We start from the raw sequence: 26,538 nt of genomic DNA on the forward strand, positions 1-26,538 counted from the left end.
ATATATATATAAACTATTGTGTTAAAAGCAGAAAATATACATCAAAAATAAAAATTTCAAACATAAACGATGCATTTTGTATAAGTACTTTTAATTTATTTGGGTTTAAGTTGCAATTGGCATACAATTGCAATCCTAACTATTTGCAGCTTTTATAACAATTATTTAATGTTTTTTTAAATTTTGTTTACAAGCTTTTGATTTTGCCAGTGTGACCAGGCGAGCGGGACTTGGAAACGCATGCTGCCAGATGTTTGCATTGAAATAACATAACAACTGCCAGCTATACCTCTAAACAGAATTGTACATCAAAAATACTACAATAAATTACAATTCTTTGCAAATATATGTAGTTAAATGCGTCGCAAATGTAATGTCCTATTGCAAGCGAGCGTTGCCAGATCGCTGCACCTTCTGCCAGTGTGTGCCCGCCATTGGTTAACAGTTTGCCTTTGTCCAGTTCCGCAGATTCGGTAACACTGCGCAAAATTATTTTAATAAATTATTTTTATAAAGTACGCGCCAATTCGACGCGTTTTTGTCGTGTCCATCGAATATTTCACTCATCCCGAGCAATTGCAAGTGCCTGCACGCCGTATTACAGCCAGGAATCGAGTGTGCGTGTGCTATTGGCCACCAGTTGTTGTCCACTTCGCATTCCCAAGCCATCCGAAATCGGTTGTTTATCGCGCGCTCCATTGGATTTATGAATATAGAAGCGTTCGGCTCCGAATTCAGTCCACCAGGATGTCGCAGGACAAGGTCGTCGGCACCGATGTGGCCGGCATTTCCAATTCATTATCGAATATCCTGAACGAGATGATCATCTGCATCAATGGCAAACAGCCGCCCGAAGTTCACGGTGAGATTTGGGAATATGTATGTTGGGATCACTCACTGGCTGTCTGCAGGGCACACAGACTGCTCTGGCATTCCAGGGACTACCCTGCACCATCGGGAATCGCCCAAGGGCTTCAGGATTATAGGAAACCCCAGAAACTGACCATGTTCTATGGCATTTCGAACGACTGAGTCCTTGGGAATGCAACCATCATTGTATTATATATCCAGAATTTATGTGTGTATAGATTTCGATGGAATATGGGAATTGCCATTAGCAAAGCCTTCACTTTAAATGCGTGTTGCATAGTCGTGTTTAAAGTTCGAAGTATTATTGTTTGGTTAAAGATATTTATCCGAATGTAGATCGTTTTGGAATGCCATACAGGATCCAAAGTAGTATTGTTTTTAGATAAAGAATAATTACATACGATCTAGTTTTGTTTAATGTAACTATGACGTCATACAAGTTCCAACTTGAATCGTCCATTGAGAATCCTTTCTATAAGGCAGCAGACCCATTAGACACTATATAATACCTTTGATGAACTTTGTTTTGATGAACTTTTATAAATCTTTCACAGAAAAAGCATTGGCCCAAGTTAACAAAATGGTAGACGCCAGTACACGTGTTATATGGGAATCGAATACGTTGACGGAACGGGAATGTGTCGTGAAGATAATGAAACTGCTGAGCACCAGGGAGGAAGAGGAGGACAAAACTTTGGGGGAGCACTTTTTCGAGCTGTACAGGAAACTAACGTCGATTAGGTTCGATCCCAACACGAGGCACTCGCTAATGACCTATCTGCTGTCGATGGCCGATAATGATGGCCGTTCGGCTGCCAACGGAGACGCAGATGCACATTCGGAATCCGATAATCTCAGCCAGATTCTGAGCAGTCGTGTACACTCAAAGAACGGCTCTTCCCTTACCAGTCTGAATGGAAATGGATTGGTTAATGGTGGAGCTGGCTACAGCTACGATGCCACACAGGCCAGCATTGGATTGAGCCAACAGTCCCTGCCAAACTACGTGGAAGCAACACGAATGATGAACGACTCCCGCCAGGATATAGTGACCAATGCCATTTATTCCTTCACCGGCGTCCAAGGGAAGTATTTGAAGAAGGATGTGGTAACGGGACGGTTTAAGTTGGATCCGCAGAACATGAAGTTGCTGACCGCCGGCCAAGCGGGCATGTTGCTACGGCTCTCCGAACTTGGCTACTACCACGACCGCGTGGCCAAGTTTGCGGACGTATCGACCGGCTTCAATGCCATGGGCTGCATGGGCCAGGCGCTGATTTCCAAGCTCAAGGAGGAGTTAGCAGACTTCCACGGCCAAGTGGCCATGCTGCACGATGAACTGAATCGTTTTCGGAAGGCCCAGATGAATAGGATTCCAAACAAAGATGGCGAGCCCGATGCTGCCGACGAACTGACGCTCTTTAAGCTGCTCGCCTGGTACATAAAGCCACTGCACCGGATGCAGTGGCTAACCAAGATCGCCGACGCCTGCCAGATGAAGAAGGGCGGTGAATTGGCATCGACTGTGTACGATTTCCTCGACAACGGTCATTCGATGGTTAATAAATTGGTGGAGGATGTCCTCACCGCCATTTGTGGCCCACTGGTGCGCATGATCTCCAAATGGATACTGGAGGGCGGCATTAACGATTTGCACAGCGAGTTCTTTGTGGAGTCGCTCAATGATGTGGGCGCCGATCGGCTCTGGCACGATAAATTCCGCCTGCGATTGCCCATGCTGCCCAAGTTTGTGCCCATGGAAATGGCCAATAAGATACTCAAGACGGGCAAATGCATTAATTTCCTGAGGGAAATCTGCGAGATGCAGGGAATGATGAGGGGACGCGAGGAACTAATGAAGGTCATGGACACTAATGGTGAGTAAAGCATGCTTTAAAGGCATTGGCTAAGCGAAACCTAATAAATTTTAAATTACTTTATCAACAGTTTCCCAATTCTTTTCGTACACACCGGACACCAGTTGGCATGCGGCCGTGGAAACGTGCTACCAGCAGACCTCCAAACATGTCCTGGACATCATGGTGGGTCCGCACAAGCTGCTGGATCACCTGCAAGGGATGCGTCGCTATTTGCTGCTGGGCCAGGGCGATTTTGTCAGCATTCTGATCGAGCACATGAAGTGAGTTTTGTAGTGAATGAAATTTGAACTATTGAATTTCGATAGTAACAATTGAAAACTCCCTTTCACAGAGACGAACTCGAGCGGCCGGGCGTTGATATATATGCCCACGATCTCTCCTCAATGTTGGACGCCGCTCTGCGTTGTACGAATGCCCAGTATGATGATCCGGATATACTCAACCACCTGGATGTGATGGTGCAACCGCCGTTCTTCGGTGATATTGGCTGGGACATCATCTCACTGCAGTACATTGTACAGGGACCACTGGCCACCATGCTGGAGCCGACCATGCCCACGTACAAGTTGCTCTTCAAGCCACTCTGGCGCATGAAGCACATGGAGTTCGTGCTCTCGATGAAGATATGGAAGGAGCAGATGGGCAACGCGAAGGTGAGTGTACTGGCTTTTTGACTGCTTATCGGTGTTTCGAGTGCATTCACATATTCAGATTGCCAAGTGCCCGGAGTGCACATGGTGATTGTAGTGGTCAGGGAATTGCTAACACGCGGACTCTGATTTCAATTCAGAAGTTTGGCACTTGCTCCCGAGGTAAATTAGGTCAGACTTCAGATTGGTTGGCCAGCCAAGAAATTATTTATATATTGTGGTACATCTGAAGGAATGGTGCATATGAGAAATATTTAGAGTTCTTTGACTCCCTATTTATGAACCTATTTAACAGGTAATCAAGCTTATCTGGTTGCGAAAGGTACTATGCGGATTTCTTGATTAAAATAAACCTGGCAATTTATAGGCTAAAAGGCTAATCTGGCAACAAGCAGTTGTGGGGCAATCTATTTTTGTGTTGAAGGGAAGTGAAGTCGAAGTTCGAAAGGTTTCAGCCAAGAAATCGCCTAAAACACCTTGATAAGATTGCACGCCCTTGCAATCTAATCCGCAGCGATTACCCCACTTACCGATAAACCATCCATAGTATCAAAGTGCACAGGAATTGGTCGTTTTCGCCTTATGTATTATTTTCTAGTTTTGTAGACGGTGAAACAAAAAACACGAATACAGGATTAAAAATTAAACACACACAAAAAAAAGAGGGGGGGTAAATAGAACACACACACACTGTCGGTGAGGAATGTGCAGACTGGGCTGGTGATCCTTTTTACAACTTGGCATCGGTCTTCAGGAGCGGCGCCAGCTTCTGGGTGAGCATAATGTTGCCGGCAATCTTCAGCTTGCCCTTCATGAAGGCAGCCTGGGGGTTCAGCTTGCCCAGGGCGATGTCAACCATGTCCTCGTCGGCGACCGTCAATGTGGTGTCCACCTTGATGCCCTGGGCAGGTCCCTCGTAGGCCTTGGCGTTCTTGCAGTCCAGAGCTGAAAGTGGTGTCTATTAATAGGTTGTTCAACTGGGCATGGTATATGCTTCTTATTGTTGTTACACCAAAGTACAAACTCTATTCTTGAAACTAGCAAATAACTTTTCTAAAAAGAAACTATACTTTTTAATGTAAATTACTGCGTTTCAAAGTGTCTACTTGTTTCAAGATCCTCTAATAGTGCAACAAGTGACATACATATACTGTATTGCTGTAAAATATTCCCTCGATTGAGCAAAAAGGCAATTCAGTGGTTTTGTTAATGCAAACAGCTGGTGCCGAAGTACAAACGCTGCGCACTTTGAACTGTGACTACTAAAAAAATTCAAAACACACACGCAAAGGCCACGTATTGGTATTCTCCGGTGGTCAGGAGCGGCATCGCAGTGGGGACTGGCAACTGGGAGGTTGGAGAACCCCAACCCACATAGAAGTTAGAAACAGAAAGTACCCCTTTGGATTTAGCACAGCTACGCCACTGTGCTGCGCGGCAGAAGTGTCTATTTGGTGCGTGGGGTTTTGATGGACACTTTTGGGCCTTTGGGTAATTGGTACTTACTCCACTCCTTGGCCACCTTGCCGTCCTTGGTGATTTTGTAGAGGAACACACCGTTGACCGCCTTGGCCTTGGCCTCATTATCCTTCAGTCCATCGATGATCTTCTGGAAAACGGCGTCCGACTGCAGAGACATGGTTGCTGTGTGTATTTCTGTGTGTGTGCGCATTTGTTTTACCGGAAAAATACAGAAAATATTCAGTGGGTATTACTGCGTTTGTGCGTCGTTGAACAAAAAAAATGCTTACGCTTTGAGTAGAGAACGCGAAGTAATGAGCAAACGGCGTGCAATCGCCGATTTTATTGTCACTTTTTTCACTACACTCCCCCTGTCGCGTGGGAGCGGGATGGCCATACAGCATGTTACCGGTCAGTGTATGTCGCACTCACTTGCACCTGTTGCATTCGCGTAAGCTTTGGTGTGCTGTTATTGTTGCGCTCTCTCTCGCGCTCTTCAAAATGTTAGCCAGCTGGTGAACAGTGGACAGATTTTGGCATCCTTTGTGTTTTGAAAATAAATTGGTAATAAAACATTACTTTATTTTTTATAGCGAATTGAAATAGGTAGTACCTTTAATGAGTTTTAAAGGAATAAGTAAATTACGATAGGAGGTAACATTTGCATTTTCACCGCATGCCAGCCCACTGTGACAGGTGTGGAGTTTAGACTTTAACATTAACATGGAACGTCTAACATGAGCGCGTAACAGCGGTTATCAGCTGTTGTCCAAGTTTTAGTGCAAAGTGCGCACCCGGTTTGAAATGCCCATAAAACGGCGATAAGGCCTTCAAGACTCTTCAGATTATTCCTAAAAAATATGTCACCTCACGAGCCCATTGAGAAAATATTCTGAACACCCCAAATGGCCTTTTGCCTCAACAGTTTTTGTTCCATTCAAAAATGGATCGCTTATATTTTATATCATACTATATGAAACGCAATCATTTTTCAGTACTATTATTTAGCATTGACCATAGCATTTCTGATAGTAAATGCAACAATTTATAAGGTTAAACGGCGAATAGTATGTGCATGTTTATCAGCTCCACTTCCTTATGAGCTCTCGAACTTCTCCGGATCGATTCCGGCCTTTTTCATTTGCACGGCAATGGAGAAGAGATAGTCATAGCATTCCGACCTGTTATAAAAACAAGGATATACGATTAGGGATATAAAAGTGCTTGGTATCTGAAAGTACGAGTGGAAACCCACATGGTTTTGGCCTTCTCCCAGTTCTGTCCCCAAACGTAGACGCCGTGTCGTCGCACCAATATGGCACTGCAGCCCGGATACTCCATCATGGCGGCGTACATGCTGTCGGCCAGGTCGCGCTCGAAGGGTGTGTTCTCGATGATCGGTACGACCAGCTCCTCGTCGTAGCGCAGATATCGCTTGTCCGCCTCATCGTACACGCCCTTGATCATCTCCAAGTGGGTGCAGCGGAATGTTTTCCCCGGCCACAGGAGCGTGGCCATTACGGCGTGCTGCGAATGCGTGTGGATAACGGCTCCCGCCTGGCGATGCTGATAGGCCAGCATGAAGAGCGGCGTGCACTGGCTCTTCTTCAGTCCCTTGATCTCGGGCGGCAGCTGCAGATCCTTGCCGTTTATGTCCTGCACGAACAGATCCTCCGGCTGCATGCGCTCCTTCTGAACGCCCGATGGTGCTATGTAGATGTCATCGCTGTAGAGGATTAGCCGGAATATATTGATTTCTAGCTATATGCATATAAGTATCCACCAACTTACTTGTACTTGATGCTCATGCCACCTCCTGTGCCGGTCACCCAACCCAAATGATAGAACTGCCTGCATAGCGAGGGGATTAGGTGGCGCGGATGCTCCGCAGGCAAGTCCTTGAAGATCGAAAGGGCCATCTCGCTGACAATGTGACTTTCGTGGGCCGTTATCTTTGCCGTGCGACGCTGATAAGCGAGATTAAGGGATTCTGAAAGCGGCGAATCACGAACGTAAACAATGCTGCCGTCGATAGACGATAGCAATCAGCTTATCGCACAGCGTTGCCGTTCCGATTAACTTGTTCCAATTAGAAAGGGGATTTTGAAAATGGCAGTTAAATGTTTTCAATATATTTTCAATTATTTATATGGAAAACAAGTTGATACTAAGTTTATACAAAGTTTAATCAAGTTTATATCAAGTTTTATCAAGTTTATACATTTCTTCCTTATCTTTTCAGACTCTTCGCCCAATAAACACCGAGATCGGCAAGGCGTCGCACCGCCTGAACCTCTTTACCTCGGAAATCATGCACTTTATCCACCAGATGCAGTACTATGTGCTATTCGAGGTAATCGAGTGCAACTGGGTGGAGCTGCAGAAGAAGATGCAGCAGGCGACGGCATTGGACGACATCCTCGACGCCCACGAGAAGTTTCTGCAAACGATTAAAGTGGGCTGTTTTGTCAGCAGCAAACCGAATGTGGAGCATTCGCTGGAGGGTGTGTACGACAACATTATCGAGTTGGAGAAGTGGCAGTCGGGCTTCTACAAGGACTGCTTTAAGGAGCTGAGTGCACGCCAGGATCTGGCCAAAGTTGTGGAGAGGTCGGAGAAGAAGGGCGTCTACGGGCTGACCAACGAGCTGATCCTACAGCGCGACCAGGAGGCAAAGATCTTTGCTGAAAAGGTGGACATCGCCTGCCGCGGCCTGGAAGTCATAGCATCCGATTACGAAAAGGCTGTCAGCAGTTTCCTAATGGCTCTCAACTCCAGCCACGATCCCAATCTGCAGCTCTTTGGCACGCGACTGGACTTTAACGAGTACTACAAGAAGAGGGACACCAATCTGAGCAAACCCCTGACCTTCGAGCACATGCGCATGAGCAATGTGTTCACATTGAACAACAGAAACTATCCAAACAGTCGGTTCGTGATCCATACGCCGACCTCCAATGAATAGCAACCAATGGCCATGCAATCGCGTCATCCCAGTGCCCTCATACACGAATCATCAGGCCTCACCAATGCATTCAGTTCAACTGCTGCTAAATATTTGAGATATCTCGATATCATTGGAGCTAAGCAAACGAAGGCATGAAAAAAGCAATCAAGCAAACTAATCCAATTATTAACTAAGCCTTTTTGAATCGAATACAACCTGCACCTCTATATATATCTCAAGCTTTGCCGTCAATCGCCTGGCTGCAAGCCATCAACTTAAGATATCTCCAATACGTGTCTCTCATTAATACACATTTATTGAGTAGTTGTAACGAAAGTATTAAACGACAATTTGTTTGTCGAAAGGCGCACAGTTCTTCTTTTTTTTTTTTTTGTAAATCCATTAATTTTTTACATCGAAGCTTAGTTAAAATAATTTTTCGTAAGTGCGTTTGTCAATTGCCGTGTGGTAATTAAAAAGTAAACATAAGGGTTTGTTACGTATTTTAAAATGGAAATGTTAGAGAACGTTTTGAAAAGTTAATGTTTTGAACAGTTTTAAACCGTAATGCGAGCTCGAAATAAACGCTAGTTGCATTCAAAGTTTGCGCTTTTATGGAATTATTAAAAATGCTTTAAAGAAATGGGTTTTAAAAGCGTAATATTTATGTTATTTATTTATTCCCTTCTCTCCCTTTTTTAAAATTGCTGCCCTGAATCGGTTTTGAAATCGAATGTGCAGCGAGTTATCGACAGTCCTCGAAGCGGTTAACATTTTACCGCTAGCGAGTGCAGCCACCTATTGTTTAGCCTAGACAAGCACCAACGTGCAGTAAACATCGATAGTATCGATTAAACATACATTTGCGTGCCACCTCTAGTTTGCGAGCGTATTAAAGTTAAAAAAAAAAACGAAAACAAATCGGAAAAAGACGGAAGTGAGTGCTTTGTGCTGCCGCCGGTGATGTGCTGAAATCGCCTCGCCAAACTAGACCAATTTCCCAAGCGAGATACCGATTTTGCAATCGAAGTAACGCCACGGAGTGCAGCAAAAAAAGGAAAAAACCACAATAGCAACAGCAAACATGGCACTGAAGAAAGTGAAGGGTAACTTTTTCGAGCGTATGTTTGATAAAAACCTCACCGATTTGGTGCGCGGCATTAGGAACAACAAGGATAATGAGGTAAGCGTGTCCAGGACTTGCAGCCCCGCCTACCAATCCCCCGCCCAACAACACACCAAATTCGCCGCCCCTCGAATTGCCACGCCCCCCCCAAGTGGCCCAGCTGTGCGTCCAATTAGAACTCGCTAATTGGCTGGCAAATTTCGTTTGCATTAAGGGAATCTTATTAGAGTTTGGTGTGCTTGCATGCGTGTGTGTGTGTTTGTGTGGGTGAAAGTGGCTGTGTGTTTTGGCATCTGCCAACAATGCAAAAGGAAAAGCAGGAAAAGCTTCAAAAGAGCCACAGAACTGAACGCACCAAATTAATTAGCAAGTGGCTTTTATCAAATATTTACCCACGTTAATTCCCCCGCCGATTGCTTTATGTATTTTTTTTGGTCCTTATCAGAATGCTTGGCAGGATCAGCTAACGGTACTTGCGTTGCCACACAGAGAGAAAATACCATGTGATTTCGAAATAAAATCTAATGTATCTTAGTATGAATGTTAGTAAATGCAAATATCAATGCAATCAAAATAATATTTAAATGACCAAAAAATACACAAAAAACAGTGCACATAACTGGGGTCAAATGATTTACAGAGGTTCGCATAATGTACAATTATATCAATTGACACATAATAACATATATGCAATAAGAATTGAGTTTGTCTACGTAAACAAAAAATAAGTTATTCTTGATTAAGTTTGTTTTATATATCTTCCACTGCGCACTTCGATTGTTCATTTTGCTCTTGTGTGGGTTCCTCTAAGCGCTGATTAACAATTACGGTTGATTTAATAGCATTTATTCAATTTAATTAAATAAAAACAAGTTACTCATCAGTTGGCGTAGTTTCAATGTAACTTTCTTAAGCAAACAGTTCGCATCAGTTTGCCATTTTGTAAAAAGCTAAAGTAGAGTAAACAGTCAATATTTATATATTTATATTCGATTTTATCAACAACTGCATCTGCATTCCATTCAAATGCTTTTGCTCTATTACGTTGCCTGCCACTGTGTGATTTGGAATTTGTGTTTACTTTATTTTGGTTCTGTTGCTGTGGGCATACAACTGATAGCCCCACGTCGATTCTCAGATATGTTTGTTGTTTATGATGTGCTGCCATTGCACATTTCGCACATTTCACATAGCTATACAGATTGATTGACAACAACTTTTTCTTCGCAGGCCAAATACATATCGACGTGCATCGAGGAGATCAAACAGGAGCTCCGACAGGACAATATCAGTGTCAAGTGCAATGCAGTGGCCAAGCTGACCTACGTAAGTTGATGTACAAACCCAAAGTGCTACATACATATTGGAAATCCCTAAACAAAGATGGTTAAATGGCTAGTATAACATGTTAACTAGCCACTGTGCTTGTGGGCCAAAAACCTTGCGAAATCGCAATAAGCTGGTTATCCGTACCGACAACCCAGCAGAGGATGCAGTTTCCCCTCCAAGACGACGGCTTGGCGTTAGATGCAGCTGTGCAGATGACTGCGTGTGCATGCACCGGATTCTGGTGGCAGCCATTCAAAGTCGAGCGAGTGCCTGGCTGCACTTGATGCAAATTGCCTGAGATGGCGGCGGTATGGGGGTAGTTGTAGGCAAAGTGTGACAATAAGGACGAAAACAGCAACAGCCGTTAAAATAACAACTGAATCGGCGGAAACAAGGCGAGCCAAGAACAACAATGTGCCACGCCCACACGCTGCTTGCTGGTGGTATAAGCATGTAGTTGGCACAGTTGTGTTGGCTATAATAGCATTGCTACGCCGGCAGATGTTGCTTTACTTGCAATAAGTTCTCTATATGTATATAATATAGTTTCCATACTTTCTCGATGTAACTAGCAATGCGCCCTCGAGTGTGAGGTGCAGCTAAGGAGATTTTAATGCTAACGAGTCCTTGGGCCTATCCTGCACCCACACCAATCATAGACACACATATGGGGAACCCACCCTCTGTCATATTCGCTTGCACACAATCAGCAGAAAATGTTAATATTTATTGATTCGATTTCGCTTTCGCTTCCGACAGATACAAATGCTGGGCTACGACATCTCCTGGGCGGGCTTCAACATCATCGAGGTGATGAGCTCATCCAGATTCACCTGCAAGCGCATTGGCTACCTGGCGGCCAGCCAATGTTTCCATCCGGATAGTGAGGTAAGCCTTGGCAAGCATATTCACATTATTTATATGTTAAAAACTGCATTCTTTTGCATACTGCAGCTGCTCATGCTGACCACCAATATGATACGCAAGGATCTCAACTCACAGAACCAATACGATGCGGGTGTGGCGCTCAGTGGACTTAGCTGTTTCATATCCCCCGATCTGTCACGCGATTTGGCCAACGATATTATGACACTGGTATGTATAGCATAGCTAATTAAAATGTTAATTGATTTGTACTTTCGTAATCTGCAGATGAGCTCAACAAAGCCGTATCTGCGCATGAAAGCCGTCCTTATGATGTATAAAGTATTCCTACGCTATCCCGAAGCATTGAGACCAGCATTTCCCAAACTCAAAGAGAAACTGGAGGATCCTGATCCAGGTTTAATCAAAATACACATTACTCTGCAGCCATTTAAAATGGAATTTGTATCTAATGCACTGCTATTTTGTTCTGCTTTCTAGGTGTTCAATCAGCTGCCGTGAACGTTATTTGTGAACTAGCACGTAAGAATCCAAAAAACTACCTGCCCCTGGCGCCGATCTTCTTCAAGCTGATGACCACATCGACCAACAACTGGATGCTGATCAAGATCATCAAGCTGGTGAGTGCTGATCCACATCACTGGCCACCAAAGATTCACAATGATTACGTTACTCTTAAGTTCTGTTTTAATTACGTATCTGTATCTGTTTATATATTTTGATTTTCGTTTGTTCACGAACAAACAACGATTTTGTTTTGCTGTATACTATGTATGTATATACCATACGTATGTATACTCTTTATATATGACAATTGAATTTTTGTCTAACAAAAAGTTAATTAACACTACAACTACTCCTCGCCCTCTCCTCCCTCTGCTCCCGCTCCAAACAAACCAACAAAAAAATAATAATAATAATATACAAACCACTCCAAACAAATACTAATGAAAACTAAAAAAACTGAATGAAATGCCAAATGAAAATCGTATGAATTTTAGTTCGCGAGCCTCACGACAATTGAACCGGCGCTGGGACGCAAATTGACTCAGCCCCTAATTGAAATTATTTCCAGGTTTTTATCGGCGCGCTTTTCTTAAATCTGACCAACGAAAAAATTCCAATCCAGAAAACTTAATCAAAAACCAGCACGCGCTTTGATTTACTCTAAAGCATTTTACTACTTACAATTTAGTTGATTGAACAATCCTTTTTGTTTCGTTCGTATATATATTTGGTATATATTTTCGTATCCTAATTGTTTAAATGGAAGCAACACAGATATTGTTGTATTCTTTAGTAATTATTCCATGTCTTATTTGTTTGATGAATCAAGGCGAAATCGTATGAGGTGTAGTTAATCACCTTTTACGCTTTTACCACGATTTACCTACATCACATTTTTCACACCTCAAACGTAAACTCCTTCACAAACCCAAAGAAAAAAAAAAATAACACATGAGCGTCGTAATTGATTATAATAAATGTATTGAAATGAACCAAAATTGACATTGCAATTTCAATGACACACAACTTTCGTACACCCATGTTGATGCACACCATGTTCCATGTTATTCCTGAAATGAACAAAGCTTATAAGACAAGTTATTCGTTGAATAAATAAGAAATAAGAGAAATAGTTTCTAAGATATTGAACAATCTGTGTCCATAAGCTTTGCTTCATATGCTCACCTCCTCAATTCACACCGAGTCGTACTCCTTTGGCTTCATTGTGTTGGAAAACTGCTTAATTCGCTTGACTAAAATTAAGAGGAAACTTCAAGCGATGACATGTATACCAATTATTTCGCCACCACAAAAAAAAATATATATAAACAACCAAGACCCTGAGATACACGAATATATATATATATCCGATCCGGAAGGAAAAGGACCAGGAAGAACGATAAAACCGAAACCAAACTCACAGCCATTTTAAGAGAAAGAGAAATACTTTTTAGAGTGCTCCAAATTACTTTATACTTTAACATTTAATTTTCAGTTTCGTATACGTTTTCGGTTTTAGACTTAGTTTTAGTTTTAGTTCTAGTTTTAGTTGTGGATAAGGACGTTGATGATTTCGATTGTATGTAATTTATAATTTCTTGCTTGTTTCTTTTTCTCTTTGCATTTGCAGTTTGGCGCTTTAACCCCCTTAGAACCCCGGCTAGGAAAGAAATTAATAGAACCACTCACAAATCTAATTCATAGGCAAGTCTTAAATTATTGCAAAAACAAACAAACCAAACGAAAATACAAATGAAATGAAATACGATACGATTTCCCAAAAATTGTGTGGAAAACGATTGCAACACAAAGCAAGGCGAAAGCAAAAAAAAAACTAAATTCGAAATCGCAAAGTGACCGATTAATGGTCGATATCTATTGATCGATAATTGAAGCTGCTCGATGATTGTGCGACTGAACGTTATATATATTCGTTATTATCATTTAACTGTACAGATCTTCTAGCTTCTTATGTCCGTTACCTATATCGCTCTCTCTCTCTCTCTCTCTCTCTCTCTCTCTGTCTGCCTATCTCCATCTCTCTCCCGCTCTCTTAACTTATATGACTCGCCATCCTGCTTAAGTTTGTATTTGTTTCTATAATTTTGTCGTTTGTCTATCGATTTTTTGCTTATCGAGCACACTCATTGAGAGCCAAAGTTCAAACTCGTTAAATCGGCCGAAGTGAAAGAAAAACAAATAATATCGAGCCGTTGCAGTTGTTGTTGTTGTTGTTGTTGCTATTGTTGCTGTTGTTAGTTCTTCTTTTTTGGTTGCCTTTGCTGCGTTGCTTCGCAATGTTGTGTTGCCCCTTTGTCTATCGCAATAATCGCTAATTGTTATCGCTAACACTATACATATATGCTATCGATATTGCTACCGTTGTTGTTGTTGCCATTTTCTATTTGCTATTGTTGTAGTGCAATGTTTGTCGCTTTACCGCTGCTTACTCTTAATACAAGTTCCCATTTTTTTTTTATTCTCAAACTACTACTACAAACCACAACAACAACAAAACGAAAAAAAAAACTAACCAAAACACGAACAAAAAATGAAAACAAAAACAAAACAAAATACGAACCAAAAACCAAAACCCAACTCACTCAACAGCACCTCGGCGATGAGTCTCCTGTACGAGTGCATCAACACGGTGATCGCGGTGCTCATCAGCATCAGCAGCGGCATGCCCAACCACAGTGCCTCCATCCAGCTCTGCGTGCAGAAGCTGCGCATCCTCATCGAGGATTCGGACCAGAACTGTGAGTATAGCCTCTCTCTCCAGCACAGCACAGACACTTTAATCTTTAATCTTTCAATCGTTGTAAATTGCCCATTTCAGTGAAATATCTCGGACTGTTGGCCATGTCGAAAATCCTGAAGACGCACCCGAAGAGTGTGCAGGCGCACAAGGATCTGATACTCGCCTGCCTGGATGACAAAGATGAATCGATACGATTGCGCGCCCTGGATCTGCTGTACGGCATGGTATCGAAGAAGAACCTAATGGAGATTGTAAAGCGATTGCTGGGCCACATGGAGCGGGCAGAGGGTTCCGCCTACCGAGATGAATTGCTCTACAAGGTGATCGAGATATGCGCACAGAGTTCCTATCTCTATGTGACCAACTTCGAGTGGTATCTCACCGTGCTCGTGGAACTCATCCAACTGGAGGCTGGCTCACGGCACGGCCGCCTGATTGCAGAGCAACTCCTTGACGTGGCCATTCGAGTGCCTGTGGTCCGGCAATTCGCCGTTAACGAGATGACCAATCTGCTGGACACGTTCACCGTTTCGGCGCAAAGCAATTCCATGTACGAGGTGCTCTACGCCGCCGCCTGGATCGTTGGCGAGTTCGCTGGCGAGCTGGAGGATGCGGAGAAGACGCTCAACATCCTGCTGCGCCCGAGGCTACTGCCCGGTCACATCCAGGGTGTCTACGTGCAGAACGTGATCAAGCTGTTCGCCCGCCTGGCCACCACGTGCTTAGAGCTGCAGGATCTGCCTGGTTTGGTGACAGTAAGTGCTCTTCTCCTCATATGGAATTTCAAATGATCTCTTCTGAATCCGAATCCGTATCATTTGTAGCTGTGCGACCATGTGCTGGATAAGCTACAGCATTTCAATGGTTCCAGCGACATTGAGGTGCAGGAACGTGCCAATTCCGCTTGCATGCTAATCGAGATGCTGCGCAACCAGCTGTCCACGTCAACCGATGCCATGGCCATGGACACGACGACGGAGGGCGGCATTCCGCCGCTGGCCATTGAGATTGTCCAGGAGATGACGCTGCTGTTCACTGGCGAGCTGATTCCGGTGGCGCCCAAGGCGCAACGTAAGGTGCCCCTGCCCGATGGCCTGGATCTGGACGAGTGGATCAATGCTCCGCCTCCGGAAGATGCGGCGAGCAGTTCCTCCTCGGAGCACGACAAGGACGAGCTATTCGTTAGCGCCGCACAGGCAGGCTCGGCAGCTGATGGTGGCGGTAAGCGGCGACAGAGTTTGGAGCTCACGCCCGAGCAACTGGAGCGGCAGCGAATGGCGCGGCTCATTGAGCAGTCGAACAATCCTCATTACCTCAAGTCCACGCCCACGGCGAGTGGTGCCTCGAATGCGGATCAGTATGACAATATTGATGACATACCCATTACGGAGCTGCCGCTGGACATGGAGGGCGTGGCCGCTCTGCGCGTGGGCAGTAAGTTATTCGCATGGATTATACACACTTGCAGTTGCATTTCACACATGATTTTCTTTTTGTGCAGTCACCAAGCGATCGGATAAGTACCTTCAGGAACAGCAGGCGGCACAGGGCGGCAAGGATGGCAAGAAGAAGCATAAAAAGGGCAAAAAGAGCAAAAAGGCCAAGAATAAAGTGGCGTACAACAGCAGCTCCGAATCGGAAGGAGGTAAGCTAAGCTGAAGTTAACAAATATATCCCCTTATTAGAACTTGATTACTTTGCAGAGCCGAAACCCTTGCACATTGTGAACACCACGCTGGACATGCCCGAAGGTGTCTCCATGTCGGACAGCGAGGACAAGGATGGCAAATACGATCCCAATGATCCGCATCGAGCCCTGGACATTGAATTGGACATGTAAGCATAGAACTGACAATTTCACAGAATTTAAAAGACTAATTTTTGTAAACACTCTTACAGCACGGACTTCGAAGCGCCCGCGGTGAGGTCCTCGTCCAAAAAGTCAGCGGCGGGCAAAGAGAATCTCAAAACGCCGGCGGAGTCGGCCGGCAGTGGTAGCACCGCCAAGAAGGATAGGAAAAAGGATAAGGATAAGGATAAGGACAAGGAGAGGAAGGCGAAGCGGGAGCACCGGGAAAGCAAGCGGGAACGCAAGGAGACTGCTGTACAGCCGGCGATCGATCTCATCGATGCTGACACACTGGCGATGGCCAGTGTCATCGGGGGCATCATCATTGATATGGGCGCGGAGGTGGCGACCAAGGCGCACAAGAAGAAGCATAAAAAGGAGAAGTCGCAGCGCAAGGAGAAGAAGGCTTCCGAATCTGCATCAGCATCCGTATCCGCCATCGTTTCGATTGGCGAATACGAACAGCCACTGGGAATCTCAACGCCCAGCAAAGAGATTTTGTAATTGCTAAGCTCCAAGTTCCACTATTATAATTAATCATTATTACGATTGTTTTTTGTGTCGATTCATTACGCGTTTACTCGGAAAATAGGAGAGGCGAAGCTAGCTTCACACTCTCCATTTTCGTTAAGTTGAAACAATGGCCTCCTAAACAAAAAGATGAAAAACTAAACAAATTATCGCTGCGATATAAAAACAAAACCAACATTGAACAAATTGATATGCTAAAAAATAAATCAACATAAACCGTATAAATAAATAATTATTAATATATAGAAGTGTAATTTTAAAATGTAAAATGCCGCCAGTCTGCCAATTGCGGCTTAAAACATGAAGAAAGCTACAAACGGTAAAGAAATATGCAAAAATTATCAACTGCAAATCAGAATCCAATGCAATGCAGTTCGATTTCTTGATACTATCTATTTTTGATGAATTTGTAGCCTAGAACATGCGATTCCACAAAAAAAAAACACACCCACAAACACAGACAATTATATAGCTCTAGTTGTATAAAATGGAATTCTATAATGAATCCCACACAGAGAATAGAACAAACTGCATGGATTGTAAAAACAAATGATATATGTATACATGTGAAATCATATGAATCAAATATAAAGTACTGCTATACACCATAATTACTAAAAAATACAAAAAACTGATACAGAAACGGAACAGAAGCTAAGTGAAATTATACATACATGCATATTATATACAAACACCCACACAAACCCACATACGAGTATATAAACGTTAAATAAATGAAAAGTACAATACAGTTGGTTATTGGTTGGATTTCTTGTTTAATTTGATCGAGTTGTAATTAATCGAATTCGGTAAGAAAATAACAATTTTTATAGGTCTTTTAATATCTAATTTTATTTATTAAATAAACGTTGGAATGAATTAATAATAAAATAAACAAATGCCGCTTCAAAAACTAAATAGAAAATTGGTGACACATTTAAATCAATTTTGTTAGAAAGTTTCGTTTAATTTGTTTCAAACATAATTTGATTTTGACTTAAGATTATTTTTCAACAACACTTTTGGAAATTAACAAATGTTTTCATGTAAAATGCTTTCAAAAATTATACATTTTTTAATAACCATAAAAAATAAAACAGTTCGATCGAGAACACAAACCAGAAAATTTCAAAATTACACTTACAAATGTTTAAACTAGATCTACATATACTTAAACTTTTGAAGGCCCTAATTAATAACGTTTATATAACTACAAAATATCAACTTCGAACAGGAACAAAAAAAGAGACTGTGATGATGAGCACATCCATTCAAAGGAGCTGGTACTTTCCCAGATCGGCATCCCTGCCGTGCATCAAATAGGCGTTGATGGCAATCTGGCTGAGCACCTGCACACCACATTTGCGCAGATATTCCGTGTCCTGGGACGACAGCGGCGCCTTCTTCACATCGACAAAGCAATGGGTGGCACTTTTGGCCACTGGATCTTTGGAAAACGGCGTGCTGGGCTCCAGGATGCAGGCGCCGCCGGCACGCAGCACATTCCTGATGGGCGCACCGCTCCGCTCGTTCATGCTGAGTATGACCCGGTGATCGGAGAAGGCGCCACCGCCGCACGCACCCAACTCCGTGCGCCAACGATGGACGGCAGCAGCAATGGGCTCCTCCTCCGGTGCCAGGGTGGGCAAGTTAATGGCCTTCGGATTGCCCCACTCGTACAGCGTTTCGTCCAGAAAGTGGCCACGCGCATGACAATCTTCGATATAACGGATATTGAGTATCCATTTCCCGGCGGCAATGCAGGCCAGCATCTTCTCACCGCGATTGGGACGCTCGCACAGCAGATGGGTGCAGGCATCGTCATAGTTCACCAGATTCTCGCATACTTTGCCACCCAGTTGGTTGACCCGCTCGATTAGTTCCGCTCGCTTTTCATCATCATCACCGCACGAGATGCTGAAGCACGGTATGCCAGCATACTGCATTTTGGGTGAACCGCCCGAGGATCTCCTCTTTGCCGCATTGAACTCCGCCGGATCGCGCCAGTCGACCATGTCCTCGGTGCCGAGAGCAAAGCCCTCGGACTCGAAGGGCTGCACATACTGCACCTCGCTCTCGCCGCAATCCATGTCGTTGTCGTGGCTGCGCTTCAGGCTGTTCCTTCGCGATTCACAGTTCTTGAGATAGTCCGTGATCTGCTTGACATCGAGGGCCATGACGGGTACGGCCGACTCCTCGAAGCTAATCTTGTCAAAGTCAATGGTGCTTTGACCTTCCTCGCTTATGGCTGGTCCATCTGATCGCCGTGGCGGTGCTGCTTCGGTTGGACTCTGTGTGTTCGGCACGAAGGGCGATTGCGTTGCGCTGCGTGTGGGGCCCGTGGACACTCTGAGTGGCGTCTTTTTGCCAACCGATAGCTTCGGTGTTTTCGGTGATCTATCAAAGTTGAGTTTGGTGGCCTGGGTCCTGGTTGTCGGCTTCTTCTTCACCGTCGATGGCGGTTCCGCGAGCTCTTGCGCCTTAGCACTACTTTCTTCATATTCGATGCCCAGAGTCTCGCATGTGATCCGCATCACGCGCTGCCTGATGACGGCCAACGGTGTGTCTGGTTTGATTTTCTGGGTTGGCAGGCGCCAGCGCCGCTCAAAGTCATCGGCCATCCGCTGCTGGAACTCGGGCGTAAGGCAAAACTCTGGAATTCCCGGCGCTGGCCGCTGATGCTTACGACTGACGGGCGTGCAGGCCTGCCGTCGAATGCGTTCCAGTTCCGGCGTTTGATTCTCTCGCATTTCACGGATAATCTCGCGCACACAATCCTTGCCCTCATCTGTATCTAGGCGTTGAACGAATTGCTCGAGGAAGTCCAGGTTGTACTTCTGGGCACCCATCTGGCTAAGCGGCGTGCATGGAGAATCGGGTGGTGTAGAGCTGGCGCTACGATGACGAGCACTGCCCGGGGGTATTCCGGCCAGTTCGGACACTCTCTTGTTACGCAGGGGCGTCAGTTCTGGTGCTCCTGCTCCTGGACTGACAGCGGCAACTGGTGTCACAGAGCCCGCTGGTTGGTTCTCCGCCTCCTCCATGGTGACATCTGGTTGGGCCGCCAACGTGGACTCATTCGGTCTTCTTAGTGTTCGAGAATTGCTGTCCCGCAAGCGCGGTGATATGGGAAAGTCCTCGGGACTCTTGCCCACCAAGTAGCCGACGAAGGGCAGCTTCTGACCAGTGCGGGCGCACTGCACCAGCCACTCGGATGTGACCACGGGATAGTTCCACTTAATGGCACCATCGTACTTGGAGCCCTCGGCACTGGGACACACCAGCAGCGGTTTCTCCTTCTTGATGAACGTCTTATTGACGGAGGCGCCCAGTAGTTCGGCTGCCGCATTTATAAAGTCCCGCTCCAAACCGGCATAAATGGACACCACAATGGTCATGCCTTTGAGCGGCTGACGCAGTGCAGTAGCTGGCACGTGTTTGTGGTAATATTCGATGGGCAGCAGCTGATTCTTCTTCATGCAGCTTTCCAGGAACAGTTCGGTGACCACATTTCGCGCCTTGACCGGTAGTTCCTTCACGTCCAATGCCACCTCAAAGCTGACGATGGCAAAATCCACTTCATCGGAGAAATTCGATGGCACCAGTAAGCCTTGGGCAGCCTCGCACTCGGTCAGCATTTGGTTGAAGAACTCCTCGTTGAAGCACTCCTTGTGCACATAAACAGAGACACCAGCAAAGTAGTCCAGCTTTTCGAAATCAATGGACAGCGTGCTGGCACTAAGATCGGGCAATGGCTGACCGGCGGCGGCTGGATTCGGATTGGCCACCGAGACTCGCTGGCGTATCTCCATTTGGGTGGAACTTGCCGCTGGTTGGAGGAGACTGACATCCGCCGGTGGCAGCTGTGCCACTGCTCCTTGATCCTGTGAGTACTGATCCAGCAGGGTATGATCCGGCTCCTCGTGCTCCTGTGGCGGTACTGGATCCGGTTCCTGATCGAAGAGCTTCTTCTTGATGGGCAATGTTGGCTGCTTGAAGCTGTGGTTCATGGAGCGCAGGGTTCGCTTGCTGGCAGGGGAGGCGACATCTGGTTCACGATTCTGTGGCAGCGATACACGATGCACCAACTCACTGACCACGCGACCAGCTCGAATGCTCTCCAGCAGCCAATCCAAGCGCACCACATGCACCGAACCCATGAGACCATCGCGCTGCCACAGCCGGTACTCGGCGTCATCCAGTTGCCCCACAATGATGTGCGAGATGCCCTCGTTGGCCTCATCGTAGCGGGTCGCTCCGCCCGTATTCAGCACTCTGTTTAGCTTTTCCCGCTCCTCTGTGCGGAAGCCACTCAAATACACACAGCAACCATCTAGAAAGGCGCCCGCCTTTTTCGCCTGCCGCGGTTCTATTTCGACCAGCACCTGCTGGTAGTTTCTGCCACTGCTGGTGGCCTGCTTGAGCAGATCCTTGGCGGGCGAGCTGCTGCCCACACTGCTGACGGATTCGTTGACGGTAGTTAGATCGCTGCACATGCGCCGCGAGCCGGAGACGAAGCTGATCCGTGAGAGATCCGAGAGGTGCGTTTGATCAGCACCGGGAGCAGCGCCCGGACGAGTGCCCTTGGTGGGTGTGGACGACGTCTTGCCGGGGCGCACCTCATAGTCCTTTGTGGGCAGGGCGTAGCCGCGATTGTAGCTATCGAAAATCCATTCCGGCAGCAGGACATCCTTCTTGTAGCGTATAGCCGCCTTGTACTTATCGGTGTCCGTCTTTGATTGCTCGGTGATTACGATGTCCACCACCTGGGAGCGAAAGGCGCGATGATAGATGCCGCCATTCTCGTTGACCACCCGCATAACCTGATCCTTGCGCGTCACATCCAAACCACTGCACGTGATGTTCGCCCCAAAGAAGATGGGCAGGCGGTACTTGTCGAAATCAGGATCTGTTGCCTTGATGCCTTCGCGCTGGCTGCGACGACTCTGATCCCAGACATACTGCACCCAGTCGACGTGCATAACGGGCACTCCGTTCAGCGTGGCCTGCTCGTACTTGCTGGACTTGATGGTGTTCGATATGAGGTGGGTGGTGCGATGCCCAAAGCTCTGAAAGTATTTGCCGCCCATCCAGTTAATGAGCCTGCTGAATTCCTCTTTCTTTTGTGGTGTTATGCCCGTGGCCGAGACCTGTAGATCCCGCATGGCCGTGGTGTAGATGGCACTGCTGCCCTCGGGAATGGGTTCATTGCGACGCAGGCATGTGATCAGGCACGGTGGCCCCAAGATCAGAGCTCGCGTCTGCTGCAATTGCTCGAAGAATTCGCCCTCGAACTGGGCCAGCACAAAGACGTCCTTCTTGGTCAGGTTGCCGGCTGCGATCAGGGGATATCCCTCGCTGGCCTTTATTTGCCGTATTTGGGTTTCCGCCAACTGCTGGCCCAGTAGCTCCAGCGACGCCTCGAACTGCTCCAGTGTGTCGGAATCCTGGACGCCACCGTCGCCCGGCTTCAGGTTGTTCACGAAGTACGCGCAGATGGTCTCGTCCATGCTCATGCTCATGGTGGCGATTGCGAGTGTGTTGCCTGCTCCGTGATGCGCTGCAAAATTGCCGTGATTTTCGCACCGCACTTTTTTTTGCGAACGCTATTTGGCGCCGTTTGTTGTTGCCTTGAATGCGCTGGCAACGTTGGCTTGCAATTCGCTGGCAACTTTGACACAAGCTGTGTGGCAACGCCGAGTGTGATTTGAAAAACTATGTGGATGGGTAAATATTCTTAGCATAGCATTCTTAAGCTATATGGATTTTATATTTGCTATTACTTAAATATTAAAACAATTTTCACACGTTCAGGGAAATATTTCGAATATATTTCATTACTTGCTGCTTTCCGTTTAAATCATCGTTATATATTATTTGAAATCGCAAACCCAGCGAAATATCGATACATACGTTATCGCGCACCATCGACGGCAGCTCAGCCCTAAAAGAAAGGAAGAAAGAAGAAAGGAAAGGCAAATAAAAAATAATAGAGACATTGGCCAACTCGGACCAGTCTTGTGGTCACAGGAGCCTACTCTTAAAGGAGATCCTACTCCCACAGCTTTCGCGGGACACACACACAATCACAGCGAACAAGTCGCACGGCCAAGTCAGCCACACAAATGAAATGCCATCATGTCATTGTATGTGTGGTGACCAACTACTGATATAGAATAATAAACCAAATCAGCGCAGAGAAAACTTTAGCCGAAAGTTATATCGGATCGGATCGGATTGGATCGGTGTCACAGTTTTCCGTAGACCAAGCCGACCTATCAAATGGGCAACTTTGTCAGCAGACAGAACGCGGCGGTGGAGGAGGCGGATCCGAGCACGAATAATGCCTACAAGTATCCACCGAGAATGGGTAACTTCTTCGGCACCCACTTCATCATGGGCGGCGAGCGCTTCGACACGCCCCAACCGGAATCGTACTTGTTCGGCGAGAATGCGGATCTCAATTTTCTGGGCAATCGGCCCACAGCCTTTCCGTATCCCCCGCCGCAGGCCAATGAGCCCACGAAGACCCTAAAAAGTCTGGTCAACATTCGCAAGGAATCGGTGCGTTTCGTCAAGACAATGAACGACAAGAAGCTGGGCGTTGGTGTACTCGATAAGCCCAAGATGAAGGAGATTGATCGGGATTTGGATCTGGACAAGGAGAAATCGAATGTGACCATCGAGGATGTGGATGGTAATGTGCTCTGTTCGATGGGTTTGGGTGGCGGTGATGCCGATATGACGCCGCCTCCGCCGCCCTGCTCTTACAACATCGAGTTTACCTTTGACTCGGACGCCAAGTGCGCCATTACCATTTACTACTTCTGCTCGGAGGACGTCAGTCCCAGCGGCGTGACGCTGGTGCCACGCGAGGGTCTTACCTCGGAGACGTATCACTACGAGAAGGGCATCAATCAGTGCTTCTCGCAGCCGAGCCATGTCTTCAATCCGCAGCAAATGCCCGAGGATGAGCTGGGCTATAGTCCCGGCCGAGAACAGTATCCGGTGGCCATCCACTGTGTGGTGGAGGAGGGCAGCGACGAGTGCCGACAGTCGCACACCACCATCTGTGTGATCGATCATCATCCGGAGAACGGCAGCTATGTGCTCCGTGCGCTGAAGCAAAAGATCTTTGTGGATGGCTTGTGCTACCTGCTGCAGGAGATCTATGGCATCGAGAACAAGGCCGTGAACAAGACGTCGCTGGACGAAGAGATCGACGATCATGGCAGCGAGTGTGTCATCTGCATGAGTGAGACCAGGGACACGCTCATCCTGCCCTGCCGGCATCTCTGCTTGTGCAATTCGTGTGCGGACTCGCTGCGCTACCAGGCCAACAACTGTCCCATCTGTCGGGCTCCGTTTCGGGCGTTGCTTCAGATCCGTGCTGTCCAGAAGGGAATCAGCACGCATGTGCTGCATCAGAACACGCCCACATCGACGGCCGGGGAACCGGCGCCAGTGGATGTGCCGCCGGGCTATATTCCAGTCTCGCTGATTGAGGCACTCAACGGACCGCCACAGTATGTGGCCAGGGCTAGGTAAGTTATTATATGAATTAAACCATAATCGTCGGTAATGCCCTACTTCCGAATTCAGGAACAGCGAACACGACATCACGGACTCCGCTGCCACCGTGGCTGCTTCGACAATGACCAGTGCCGACATCAAGGCGACATCGCCGATCAAGTCCAGCAGTCAGCGGCGCCCAAAGATCAAGAAGAACGCCTCGACGTGCACGTCGACCAGTGAGGTGGGCACCATTACCAATCAATCAGGCGGCGGCAATGGCAACGGGTCATCCACACACTCGGTGGAGATTGAAAGCGATCCGAAGAAGTCCAGCACGGCCACCTGTACTTCGCCAACTTTGGGGGCATCCACTTCGCCGGAACCGAAACAGGACAAGCTACAGATCGTCAACGAACGAAAGTACCCCAGATCCACAGCCGGATCCGGTGGCGATGGCTCTGCGGGCACTGACGACGATGTGGACAGTGAGAACGAAAAGCTATCGCCTCTGCTATCACCCGGCAGCAAGAGCAAGAATGTGTCTAGCAAATCGCTGAAGCAGGTGGTGGCTTGCTTGGAAGCCGATGATGGCGATAATAAGAGCAGCAGTGGTGATGGGCCGATCGAGGAATCCAGCCTGAAGAAGGGTTCGTCGTTGAAGCGCACCAAACCGAGACCAGAACTTAGCGGGAGCGGAGCACCTTCGCCCGCCGAGGCCACGGCCGAGGATTCGGATTACTACACGCCGGAGGATACTCAGAACTCGATATTAAGCCCACTGTGCCCCACGGAGCGAGCCAAAAGCGGTGATCCCCTTGGCGTCGGTAGCCTTGGCAATGGCGGTCTTAGCGTGGGCAGGAGTGCCGGATCAGTGGGCGGACCAGTTGGAGTGGGACCCGTCGTTGTGGGCTTCAGTAGTGCGGTTAAGAAGAACCTGCACAAAAAGTCCACATCGGTGGGCAATATGGTGGGCTCCGGATCGGTGACTACGGTTGTGGACTTGAAGTCCAACAACGTGAGCTCCCTGCCAGGTGCGTTTTTGATTGCGTCTTCTATTATCACATGGTTAAAACTTGTATCTTCTTGCCATTTAGATATGTTGGACAGCCCAATCAGCGGGAACTCGGCCTCGACGCGCAGCTCCAGTGATAGCTACTCCTCCAGCTCGTCCACCAAGCAGCTGCTCAGCTCTAATCCGACCACTACGGCGGCCAACATTATCGTGGATGACAAGACAGCTCTGCAGAATGCCGTCAATGTTTAGAGCCGGTCTCAGTTGAATTTCGCGGAATTGTGTGCGTTTCGTTTTCTCGTTTTAGCCTTGCGTTTATTCTATTTATTCGTAGTCACCTAGATTTAGTTAAATCAATGCTGCTTCCCCGCCCGCAGGAACAAATATTTTGAGGATTATAAGTATGAAGATGATGATGATGATGATGATAAGGATTAGGTGGCGGAGGAGCAAGTAGAAAGGCCACCAGGACACAACACTTAACCAGTATACAGTACATATACACACAAAACACCACAGACACTGAAAGACACACGTCCCACATGCATGTGTACGTAGTTTAATCTAGCATTATGGCTTGGGTATATAACAAATAAACTAAATCCAATAAACAACGGCGCCTAGGGCGCTGCATTCCACAGTATAAATATAAAATGGTTTTTTAACTTTAAATATATTACGAACATAAATATTACGTATGCGTTAAAGTAAAATTAATAAATATTACGTATACGTATTAGAAAAAATAGCAACATTTCCAATGGCTAAAGCAATTTTTCGTATTGTTTATAGTTAAAATATTACAATTAAAAGTAACGTTGCACAACCAACTTTTTTCAAAACTTTAAATACAATATTTAAAAAAAAGGAAAAACTTTTGTAAATCGCCATCGATAACGCCACCCGCACTATCGAAAGGCGTCGATAGGCCGTTAGGAGCTGCCATCACTAGAGATCACCCTTGGAATTGTCCAATTGGATTTGTTTACCTTTCGCCCGTTTAAGCATTTCATTTCGGTGGTTTTTTCGCGTGGTAAAGTGGCTGCTGGTCGCCGCGTGAATTGTGTGAAGGATCGAGACGGGACGCCCGCTGTTTTGCCGGAGGTACGTAAGCAGGACCCTCTCGTCCTGCTCCCACTTGCTGTGTCCTCCCAGTTTTCGACCTCCGCGATTGCCGGACATGTGCGTAGTGTAATTGATTTTTCGGTCAGCGGT

General features: G+C 46.5%; 6 protein-coding genes across 6 annotated transcripts; 3 read left to right on the top strand and 3 right to left on the bottom strand.

The window, feature by feature from the left end:
- The first annotated feature begins 443 nt into the window (after window positions 1-443).
- LOC120456859 (gamma-tubulin complex component 3) lies at window positions 444-8,180 on the top strand. Its single transcript, XM_039643937.2, has 5 exons — window positions 444-862; window positions 1,425-2,747; window positions 2,818-3,010; window positions 3,082-3,403; window positions 7,104-8,180. Exons 1-5 carry the CDS (start codon window positions 748-750, stop codon window positions 7,824-7,826), a joined length of 2,676 nt encoding a protein of 891 aa, XP_039499871.1. The 5' UTR covers window positions 444-747; the 3' UTR covers window positions 7,827-8,180.
- Window positions 3,966-5,275, bottom strand: LOC120456881 (peroxisomal multifunctional enzyme type 2). The gene is made up of 3 exons (XM_039643979.1): window positions 5,152-5,275; window positions 4,907-5,056; window positions 3,966-4,345 (listed from the first exon to the last, which is right to left on the bottom strand). Exons 2-3 carry the CDS (start codon window positions 5,037-5,039, stop codon window positions 4,131-4,133), a joined length of 348 nt encoding a protein of 115 aa, XP_039499913.1. The 5' UTR covers window positions 5,040-5,056; window positions 5,152-5,275; the 3' UTR covers window positions 3,966-4,130.
- Window positions 5,807-6,894, bottom strand: LOC120456878 (probable methylthioribulose-1-phosphate dehydratase). The gene is made up of 3 exons (XM_039643976.2): window positions 6,653-6,894; window positions 6,117-6,587; window positions 5,807-6,042 (listed from the first exon to the last, which is right to left on the bottom strand). Exons 1-3 carry the CDS (start codon window positions 6,778-6,780, stop codon window positions 5,958-5,960), a joined length of 684 nt encoding a protein of 227 aa, XP_039499910.1. The 5' UTR covers window positions 6,781-6,894; the 3' UTR covers window positions 5,807-5,957.
- A 516-nt stretch (window positions 8,181-8,696) lies between the features above and the next one.
- On the top strand, window positions 8,697-16,814 carry LOC120456858 (AP-3 complex subunit delta). The gene is made up of 13 exons (XM_039643936.2): window positions 8,697-8,991; window positions 10,165-10,260; window positions 11,023-11,151; window positions 11,218-11,358; window positions 11,416-11,545; window positions 11,629-11,768; window positions 13,286-13,359; window positions 14,266-14,414; window positions 14,495-15,171; window positions 15,241-15,850; window positions 15,918-16,061; window positions 16,120-16,252; window positions 16,316-16,814. The coding sequence occupies exons 1-13, from the start codon at window positions 8,893-8,895 to the stop codon at window positions 16,767-16,769; spliced, it is 2,976 nt and encodes a 991-aa protein (XP_039499870.1). The 5' UTR covers window positions 8,697-8,892; the 3' UTR covers window positions 16,770-16,814.
- Window positions 16,815-17,724: 910 nt separating this feature from the next.
- On the bottom strand, window positions 17,725-22,444 carry LOC120456854 (DNA topoisomerase 2-binding protein 1). Its single transcript, XM_039643917.2, has one exon. It carries the CDS (start codon window positions 22,316-22,318, stop codon window positions 18,068-18,070), a length of 4,251 nt encoding a protein of 1,416 aa, XP_039499851.1. The 5' UTR covers window positions 22,319-22,444; the 3' UTR covers window positions 17,725-18,067.
- Window positions 22,445-22,720: 276 nt separating this feature from the next.
- On the top strand, window positions 22,721-25,970 carry LOC120456863 (E3 ubiquitin-protein ligase MGRN1). The gene is made up of 3 exons (XM_039643952.1): window positions 22,721-24,340; window positions 24,399-25,342; window positions 25,406-25,970. Exons 1-3 carry the CDS (start codon window positions 23,079-23,081, stop codon window positions 25,573-25,575), a joined length of 2,376 nt encoding a protein of 791 aa, XP_039499886.1. The 5' UTR covers window positions 22,721-23,078; the 3' UTR covers window positions 25,576-25,970.
- The last annotated feature ends 568 nt before the right edge of the window (window positions 25,971-26,538 follow it).

This window comes from Drosophila santomea, chromosome X (genome assembly GCF_016746245.2).
Source record: "Drosophila santomea strain STO CAGO 1482 chromosome X, Prin_Dsan_1.1, whole genome shotgun sequence".
NCBI classification, from domain to species: Eukaryota; Metazoa; Arthropoda; class Insecta; order Diptera; family Drosophilidae; genus Drosophila; species Drosophila santomea.